Consider the following 10,000-nt stretch of genomic DNA (forward strand, 5'->3'; position numbering starts at 1 on the left):
TGGTCAGTAATTGACGTTAGATTAAAATTGATTACACCCCCCCCTCCTCTCCTGTGTCTCTCTCTCTCTCTCTCTCTCTCTCTCTCTCTCTCTCCCGTGTCTCTCTCTCTCCTCTCTCTCTCTCTCTGTCTCAGAGGTGCACCCGTTGTTGGGGGTGAAGGGAGACGGGAAGTCGAAGAAGAAGGCGGGCCGGCCGTCCGAAGGGATCGAAAGGTAAGAGAAAGATTCGACGTTTAGACCCAAACTGTTCGACAGAGAGAGAGACAGAGGGGCGGAGTTGGACGGGGCGGGACTAAAGGGTAAGACCACGCCCATCTTTGATCCTTGCTACACGCTTGCCTCCAGCCAATGTCTGCTCAAGCACAGCAGCAAACCCCGCCTCTTGGGCTGAGCTGCCCCGCCCCTTAAAAAAACAAAAAAAACAAGTGCAATTATGCATAAGTGCAGTCTCTGAAGCTGAGTGGCTCCGCCCTAATTCAGTGAAGGGGGCGGATTTCTCTGCGTGGTGGCGTTGCTTTTTCAGAAACGTTGTGGGAACTTCCTGTGCCTGGTTGCAGCTACCTCCAGCTTGCTCCCTGTCCTTCCTGCTCCGGCTCCTGTACCGCTCTCCCCTCAGACCTCTGTGTGTGTGTGTGTGTGTGTGTGTGTGTGTGTGTGTGTGTGTGTGTGCTTGTTGCTATGGCTACAAGACCAGTGAACATGTGTGTGTGTGTGTGTGTGTGTGTGTGTGTGTGTGTGATGAACTCATGATGCTGAATTGTGATGTTTTTAATAAGAGTCCTGATCCTCGGTGTGACAGGCTTGTGTTAGTGTGTTAATTAATTATTAAATATTCTATATGATTAATTAAGAGATTAATGAGAGACGAACAGAAGCTGCGTCTCGGGTCCACCTGGAGACAGGTGTGTTTACTCAGGAGGCGTGATCGCGCGCTCACAGATCTGTTAGTAGTTAGCTGTTAGACTGAACCCTTCTGTCACACGCGGGTGATTTGGGACGCAGCCTCACACGTGCATCACACGTGCTGTGTGTGTGTGTGTGTGTGTGTGTGTGTGTGTGTGTGTTGTGTTCACAGGAACACTCGTCGCTCCAGCGTACAAACCGCACGACGTTCAGGGTCTGGACTAAGGGACGAAGAGGCTGAGGACTGATGGTGTGAGCCTGCAGCGCCCCCTGTCTGTGTGGAGACCAAACACTCTGTAAAAGACTGTATGAGTGCTGAGTGTGGGGAAACTCTAACTGTTCCAGGATCAGTGTGTGACGGACGGGACGCGTTTCATTCCCCAGAACACAGCGCTTCCTGCTGATGGACAGAGACGGAGACAGAGAGAGACAGTCTGGACATTCTTCTGTAGATATTTTTCCTCTCAGCACTAGCTGTGTAGTCCTGTTTGATTTTTTTCCCCCCCCACAAGCTGTGTCCACTTCCTCGTGTGTGTGAGTGTGTGAGTGTGTGAGTGTGTGTGTGTGTGTGTGTGTGTGTGTGTGTGTGTGTGTGAGAGAGCCCCTTTCTGTAGGAGTTTCTTCCTCTTTTTAGTCCAGGAAGTAAAAAAGCTTTGTAATAAAATGATCTCGGGAACCGGGACACCTCTGTAAGGTTCTTTTATCATGAGCGTGTGTGTGTGTGTGTGTGTGTGTGTGTGTGTTTCTCACACGGAACCTGAGAAAGACCTCTGCTGGTTTCATGTACCTGTTTGTGTCTGAATGTTAATCCTCAGTTTTAGAGTTCTCACTGCTGTTCTTAAATCTGTAGTGTGAAAGTTTTTCCATCCTCAGTGCCGTCTGCAGTCTCTTTGTGAAGGTTCTAGCGTTTTCCGTCTGAAGAAGAAGAAGATTAATTATTGTAAACTCCTGTAGTAAAGGTTCTGTCATCCTCAGTGGCGTGGACAGTCATCACTGCGGAGGTTCTGAAACCTCAGAGTCCTCACTGTAAACTGGTCCAGTTCTAGCGTCAGTGTGAAAGTTCTAGAATCCTCAGATCGGACTGAAGGGCAGCAACAGGATATGACATCACGTGGCAAGGAATTGTTTTTTTTTGTTGTCCGCACAGCGTGGATTTCAACGTGTTTCTCTATTGATGTTGATTTATATTCGTATGAAGCTGTGTGTTCTATAAAACAGGACGGTGTGAGAGGAATATAATCAGCGCTTCCTCCACCTTGGATTTTCTGAAGAGGTCACGCTGTGACACGTCGATCTTCTGTTTCTGTCAGTCACACGTCCTCACGTGATACGAACGCAGGTCAGAGTTCACCACACCACAGCGAAATGATGTGTGGTTTGGGACACAGCCCAGGGTGGTGTGTGTGTGTGTGTGTGTGTGTATGTGTGTGTGTATGTGTGTGTGTATGTGTGTGTGTATGTGTGTGTGTATGTGTGTGTGTGTGGTTCTGTTATTTTCTCTTTCTGCTCTGATCCAGGCAGTTTGTGGCTGTAAAAATGCCAGTGAGCCATTAGGTGGCACCAGAGGTGTGTGTTACAGATTTCACACACACACACACACACACACACACACACACACACACACACACACACACACAGGGCAGTGTAATGAGAAGAGAGACACGTTTGTGTCATTCGTCTCCATTTTGCTGTTGGATTCCATTTTGTTTCAGTGCATTTTTTTTTCCTTGAGATGTTTTTACACACACACACACACACACACACACACACACACACACACACACACACACAGAGTTACGACATCACACTGCTCGCTCTGAGAGAAACCGAATGATGCTGAATCCAAAATTAGGGAGCGAATTGGGATCCAGCTTCCCTACTCACTCCATGTGCACTCCACAGGCTTGTACACTTGATGTAGTGCACTACACACACACTTCATCTGCAGATAAAATGATTTAAATATTAAGCAGTTAGGTTGAAAAAATGTTTAATAAGCTCTTAATTTCCTTCAGCATGGCAGAGACGTAAATAACAGAATGAAACTGTACCTGAGCTGGTCTGATACACAATCAGTAACATACAGTATAAATTTCATCATTTTATTAATTACGTGTTAAACGTCTCGATTACGATTCGGCTGAAATTAGCTTTAAGTTGATTTATACGTGAAACTGATATTTGGATTTAAGTTTAATTCACATTTTAATTTCCCCCCAAACGAAACCAGAATTTTTATTAGAACATATTTATTATTTCACTTCATATGTGAAAGACTGAAACACACACTCACACACACACACAGGTTTAATAGATAATTAAAATCTCATCTTTATTACAATCACGTGAACAGATTTCAGGAAAGAAAAAAAAACTTTTTATAAAGAGAACCGGTCACATGGTTCCTGCAGGGTGTGTGGGCGTGGCCAATCAAACGCCACCATTTAGGCAAAAAAAAAAAAAAAAACCGTCCTCGAGACTGTGGTGTGTTTTCACTGTGCGAGTGTGTGTGTGTGAAGAGTCTGGAGGTGGTGATGTCACATTACCTCAGTGGTGTGTGAAAGTGATGACGGTGTAGCAGTGCGGTGTGGGCGTGTCCGGGGCGTGTCCGGGGCGTGTCCCGGGCGTGAGGACGGCGCTGTAAACACTTCAGGGCGTGTCTCAGTGCAGGTGAGGAAATAAAACCTCCTGATGTTTATCGAATAAAATCCAATCAAAAATTCAGAATTAAATTCACATGTACAATGACACTCGAGTCAAATCTGCAAGCAGCCACAAATAAATAGAAACTTTTTAAACACTAGAACTGAAAAGTCAGAGAGAAGGTCAGAGACGTTCAGACTCCGAGCCGTAAAATAATAAAAACTCCTCGCTTCACTGCAAAGTGTTTTCACACGAGAACAACAAAACATCAAAGTGTCAGGGTTCAGCCGCTGAGGAGGTCCAGCACATCGAGCGTCTTCATATACACGCAGAATTTACAAATAATCATCATAAAAATCTTCTCTTCATGACATCAAAGTGTGAGCACGAGAAAAATACTTATAAATGTTTTCTACACAACTGACGATAATTCATAAAGATCTGAATAATGTCCACTTCCTGTCTGATCTCCAACATCACTTCCTCTTTGATCTGATCTCCTCCAATATCACTTCCTGTCTGATCTGATCTCTAACATCACTTCCTCTTTGATCTGATCTCCTGACATCACTTCCTGTCTGATCTGAACTCCTCTTCCTCCTCACACTGTCACTTCCTGTCCAATGTGCATGTGTGTGTGATGGTGTTTGGCTTCGGATGCTTTTTTCCCAGAGTAACTGGTTTAATGATCGTCTCAGGTGATGGGCGGGGCCAGATGGTAAAGAGCCACGCCCACATTGCTGGAAGACAATCAGAGAAATCTGACATCTTTTTGTGCAACTTGTTGGCTTTCCAGAAAGTTTACGTCGGATTCGTTCTAAAGAAACTCGAGACTCTCGTTAGCACCAGCGAGACGATAAACTGTTTGTGGTTTTTTTTTTCAGTGCGTCTCAGAGCCGCCGTTTTTACGCAGCGCCATATTGCTCGAGATGGTCCAATCAGATTGCAGCATTTACGCATATTTTTAATATGTATGTGTGTGAAAGAGAATTGAAGCGTAATGTGTCTCGTCTCCAGCATCGGGAACTGAGCTCTGAGAAAAACCGCCGCTCTACACTACAGCGCTGTGAAACACCTATATACAGTTACCATGGAGACAGGAGGTAGCCTCATGTGGTCAAGGCAGTAAAACACACACACACACACACACACACACACACACACACACACATGCAAAGGCTTGTGGGAGATTTTCCTCAGACAAACGTCTTCCAAAATCCAGAGAGGATTATGATTGGTTACATCAGGGGACCAATGGAAATGGAGCAGGGGCGGGGCTAAATAAACTGTGTGAGGAGAGTTGTGACGTGTAGAAGCTAAAATCCTGCAGTTAGCATCTTCATCATCATCTTCATCATCATCATCTCACACTTGGTGGTAAGAATGAGGGAACACAAGAGCCGAGTCGACTCATTAGCATAAATAAAGTCTGTAAATTAGTTCTCACAGTTTGTTATTAGCCGAATCTGTTAGCATTTTAATGCTAATAAAACACTTTGTACGTCACAGTTCCCATTAGCGCTTTAACAAATGGCTGCTGCAGGATGTTAGCTAGCTATACGCTAGCAGTGGTTCTTATTTCTTTTTAAGATTTATAATAGTTTTCACAGATTATTAGACCAGTTAGTTACCTAGTTTTCGCTAGCTGCAAGACATTAGCTAGTGGTTTTGAATTTCTTTTCTGCCTTAATCAGTGGTAACGAATAGTTTATTTTATTTAGCTAGTTAGGTATGTTATATTTTGAGAAAAGTGATCTAGCTTACGTTTAAAGGGAGCTAGCTAAGAAAGTTAGCGTAAGTCACGTTGCTAGCTAAGAAAGTTAGCGTAAGTCACGTTGCCAGCTAAGAAAGTTAGCGTAGCGTTAGTGTTGCTTGTTATAAACATTACTAAGTTTAACAAACAAAATAAACATTAATGTGTTTGGATTTCAATTTTTTTGAGTATCATCAAAAATAGAAAAAGTCCAAATGAATTAAAAAATAACTCATTGGCCGTGGCACGTAACCAATCAGAATGCTTCCTGCCCTGAGAGGAGGGCGTGTAACGCTGTGTAAATCTCCCATGATGCCACGCTGTGGGTGTGTGTGTGTGTGTGTGTGTGTGTGGTTATACAGTGGTGACGGTGAGGAGGGAGTTCGGGATCTGGACGTTTTCGTCGTGAGTTCCGAGTCGTGTTCCGTGAGTCAGCAGCTCCTCCACCGTCGTCCAGTCGTCCAGCAGCTTCCTGTTCCTGAGGCGACTCAGTTTCCTCTGACTCAGCTCCATTAGCGCACTGTATCCACTGCTGTCTCCGCCCATGCTGGTGTTATTGTTAGCTCCGCCCCCTCGGAGAGCCTCCCGCTTCTGCCGTTGTTTTTGCAGCACCTGTTCACGGCGTTCCGAGCGGCTCCAGTACCGTCCCACCCTCCGGATCTCCACGTTTGTCTCGTCGTCTGTGCTAATCCCGCCGCTGCGCTCGTCCGCTAGCCGGAGTGCACGCTCACGCAGCAGCTGGTTACGCATCGCCCGCGGGTTCGCCGCCCCCGACGGAGGTTTGTGTGCTGATGATGTTGTCGTGGTCACGTGACCCTCTAGTGTGTTGTATGGGCCATGTCGATTGGTCGTTTTGGGCCACGTGTCATTTCCTTCCTGAGAGGGCGTGTGACTGAGCGTATGGAACCGCCCCCTTTCTCGCTCTCCTGTCTCTTTCTCGCATTCCTCTTTTCCACCTGTAGGCGGCTCAGTGAAGCTCCGCCCCCTGTTATCATGGCAATAGGACTCTTGGGGCGGAGCAACACGGTGGTCGTCGGTGGAGCTGGATAGACTGGGCTGGCTTATAGCATGTTTGGGGCGTGTCCGTGACATGTGATGTGCGTGTTGGGTGGGGAGCGTAGCGTGGGAGTGAGGCGGGGCATGTGAGGGGAGCGTATTGTGGGCGTGGCCGTGGTGTGTGCCGTGTGATGTGAGTGTAGTGTGGGCGTGGCCGTGGTGTGTGCCGTGTGATGTGAGTGTAGTGTGGGCGTGGCCGTGGTGCGTGCCGTGTGATGTGAGTGTAGTGTGGGCGTGGTGTGCGTGTTGGGCGGGGAGCGTAGTGTGGGCGTGGCCAAGGTGTGCACCATGTGATGCAGGTGTACCCTGTGCATGGTGTGCGTGTTGGGCGGGGAGCGTAGCGTGGGTGTGGTCGTGGTGTGCGTGTTGGGCGGGGAGCATAGCGCGGGCGTGGTCGTGGTGTGCATGTTGGGCGGGGAGCGTAGCGTGGGCGTGGTCGTGGTGTGGAGCATGTGAGGCGAGTTTGCCGTGGGCGTGGCGTGTGTGTTGGGCGGGAAGAGTTGCATGATAGGGGCGTGGAGGGAGATTAGCGTGTTGGGTAGGATGTGTGAAGTTGTTAGCATGGTGTGCAGCTTGATTAGCGATGTGTGTTGGATGGTTAGCATGGTGCATAGAGGGTGCAGGATGATTAGCATGTAGTGTGGTGTAGTTAGCAACATGTGCATGGTGTGTAGGGTAGCTAGCATGATGTGTAAGATGATTAGCATGGTTCGTAGGGTGGTTAGCATGATGTGTAAGATGATTAGCATGGTTCGTAGGGTGGTTAGCATGATGTGTAAGATGATTAGCATGGTTTGTAGGGTGATTAGCATGATGTGTAAGATGATTAGCATGGTTTGTAGGGTGAGTAGCATGATGCGTGAGATGATTAGCATGGTTTGTAGGGTGATTAGCATGATGCACAGGCTGATTAGCGTGGTGTGTGTGGTAGTTAGCATTGTACAGCACATCTGTTTCAGTTTCCTCAGTTAGCTGTTGCTGTAGCGCGTGTCCGTAGCGGTTTAGCGTCACGCTGCAGTAGTTAGGTGACGCCGGGTGACTCGCCCTCCTGCGCTGCTCCACATGCACGGGGCGGTGATGCAGCGTCCTGCTCCTCCTCAGCATCCCTGCAGCAGTCGTACCGCGCGGCGTCAGCACCCTCTGCTGGCCACTGGGAGAACTGCAGGTGGAGAAAATGGCGGCGCTGCTCGAGCTGTGGCGGTTCAGACACGGACGCTCGCTTTTGCGCAGCTGCACGGACGCGACCCTGACCATCTGCCGCGGGTGAGCGTCCGTCTCCACGCACTCGCTGTCGGGCTGCGTGGCGAGCGCCTCGGGGATGGCCTCCAGCTCCCGGTGTGCTTTCTGTGCGTCCATGCACAGGTTCTGCAGCTCCCCCTGGTGGTGGAGGCGTGAGTTATACACCCGCATGCGTTTCTCCAGCAGACGCTGAAAGCGCAGGAACTCAGCCGTGCTCACGCTGTAGAACCCCGAGTCACTCAGCTCCGACGAAATGAACGACTCGGACGAAGGCGATCCTCCTCGTACTCGTGCTCCTCGACCTCCCTGGTGGGCGTGGCACTCGTCTAACCCCTCCTCCGTCTCCACCCCCGAGAGCTCCCCCTGGTGGAAGCTGCCGTCCGTCCAGCCGAGGCCGCTGTCGAGCTCGTGATGGAGGGGGAGATATCCAACCGTCTTCTCCAACACGTAGTCCTCGTCCTCCGTCTGCAAACATATACAATGATAATAATAATAATAATAATAATGATAATAATTATAATTATAATAATAATGCTTTGTGTTCTGTTTTCCTTTTTGACCTCATATCTTTTTTTTCTTTTATATTTGTTGTATATTTAGATGTCATATTTCCATAAATTCTGTAAATAAATAATTTTTCTATTCCCGGAATTCTGTGCTTATCCATCCACGAACGCTGGCGTGTGTAAAACACGTCTTCACTCTTCACGGCTCTTTTTATCACAGCGTCTTGATGATTAATGCAATGTGGTTGCTTAGCAACACTCAACATATCTGCATAACATTTGGTGTTCGAGGCAGTGAGTGATTTCACAATCCGGCCTCGTTGTTCTGTTAGATTTAATCAGTGTTTAATAACTTCATTAATCTCATTTAATCAGGAAATAATACCTAATAAACGCTTTACGGGGATGAAGTGGGCGGGGCCTGGTGATGTAGTAAAGTAGAGTCAGCGCTAATCACCACACACACACACACACACACACACACACCAGGCTAACTGACCTGGCTCTGGAAGCTGCTCGGTTCCTCCATGTTGGAGCTGCAGCAGGAGAGGAGACAGTTCTGCTTCTGAGCAGCTTTAGGAGAGAACTCAGGATCCTGACGGAGAAAAACAGGTAGATGTTTACAAATGATCACGTGAAGAGAAGGTTCAGGAAAATCAGCAGCTGATGATCTGATGAAACACAGATTCTCCTGTTTCTACTGATGTGTGTGTGTGTGTGAGAGAGAGAGAGAGAGAGAGAGAGCAAAGGAGGGATGTGAGGATGGGAAAAGGAGGAGGAACAGGAGTGACATTTGGGATAGACTGATGAAAAGAGAGATGGACAGAAAGATGGAGGGATGGATTAGGATAGCACTCTGTGTGTGTGTGTGTGTGTGTTTGAGACCGAATGGAAAAACAAATCAACAGAACCATGAAAAGCAACAGTAACGGTCTCCTGGCTCTAGAGCAGACGTGTTCTAAACAGAACAAACACTCTTCAGAACCGCAGGGTTCCGAGCCGGACGAGGCAGAAGAATCGAGGAGGTGTGAGGATTATGAAGTGAATTCTAACAGAACGTTTACAGCACGTCCACGTGTTCACGTGTAAAATATCGCTCACTGTGTGTGTGTTCAGTTCAAGAAGGGTGCCGATAATTCTGACATTCTCTAAACGAACCTTACACGACGAAGGAACAACCTGGAGGCACACACACACGCACACACACACACGCACGCACACACGCACACACACACACACACGCACACACACGCATGCACACTCGCACACGCTGCACCTACATGGCGTGGAACCGTTCTCATGTCCTCGAGGTCCCGCGGAGTGTTCGGGAGATACTCGTATCTGCCTCCATCTCCATGGTTACCAGGCAGGGTCATGTGACTGAAGCAGGGCCTGAAGGAAGCACATACATCAGCCAATCAGAACACAGCTTTAACAAATCAACACACACCTCCACACAGCTGTGTGCTAGCATTAGCGGCTAATATACAATTATATCATATGCAATATATACAAAACCTCTCTAAAGCTTAACAGTGAGAATTAGAGAGAATCATCACACACACACCTTTACTCACACACACACACACAAACTCATAAATAATAAAGACTAAATGTATATTTTAAACATTTCAGTGGTTCATGTTCTAGATCAGAGTCTCAGAGAGAGAGAGAGAGAGAGAGAGAGAGACAGACAGAGAGACAGACAGAGAGAGACAGAGAGAGAGAGAGAGAGAGAGACAGACAGACAGAGAGAGAGAGAGAGAGAGACAGAGAGAGAGAGAGACAGAGAGAGAGACAGAGAGACAGACAGAGAGAGAGAGAGAGAGACAGACAGACAGAGAGAGAGACAGAGAGACAGACAGATGGACTGCAGTGATGATTTGACGTGTCCTCAGTC

General features: G+C 47.8%; 2 protein-coding genes and 1 long non-coding RNA gene across 3 annotated transcripts in view; 2 read left to right on the forward strand and 1 right to left on the reverse strand.

Moving 5' to 3' along the window:
- Positions 1–10,000, forward strand: part of LOC113525738 (dihydropyridine-sensitive L-type skeletal muscle calcium channel subunit alpha-1) — a 257,951-nt gene that overhangs the window by 140,539 nt on the left and 107,412 nt on the right. The window lies entirely within an intron of this gene.
- Positions 138–1,583, forward strand: LOC128317099 (uncharacterized). The gene is made up of 2 exons (XR_008300589.1): positions 138–299; positions 1,076–1,583. It is a non-coding gene; the product is annotated as an uncharacterized LOC128317099 (long non-coding RNA).
- The window catches only part of LOC113525505 (filaggrin-2), a 17,823-nt gene continuing 11,160 nt past the window's right edge, over positions 3,338–10,000 (reverse strand). Inside the window, exons 3-5 of the mRNA XM_034314148.2 lie at positions 9,381–9,492; positions 8,600–8,695; positions 3,338–8,059 (exon numbers count right to left, since the gene is read on the reverse strand). Coding sequence (XP_034170039.2) covers positions 5,654–8,059; positions 8,600–8,695; positions 9,381–9,492 — 2,614 coding nt within the window. The 3' untranslated portion in view covers positions 3,338–5,653. The remainder of the gene's footprint in view (positions 8,060–8,599; positions 8,696–9,380; positions 9,493–10,000) is intronic.

Source organism: Pangasianodon hypophthalmus, chromosome 20 (genome assembly GCF_027358585.1).
Source record: "Pangasianodon hypophthalmus isolate fPanHyp1 chromosome 20, fPanHyp1.pri, whole genome shotgun sequence".
NCBI classification, from domain to species: domain Eukaryota; kingdom Metazoa; phylum Chordata; class Actinopteri; order Siluriformes; family Pangasiidae; genus Pangasianodon; species Pangasianodon hypophthalmus.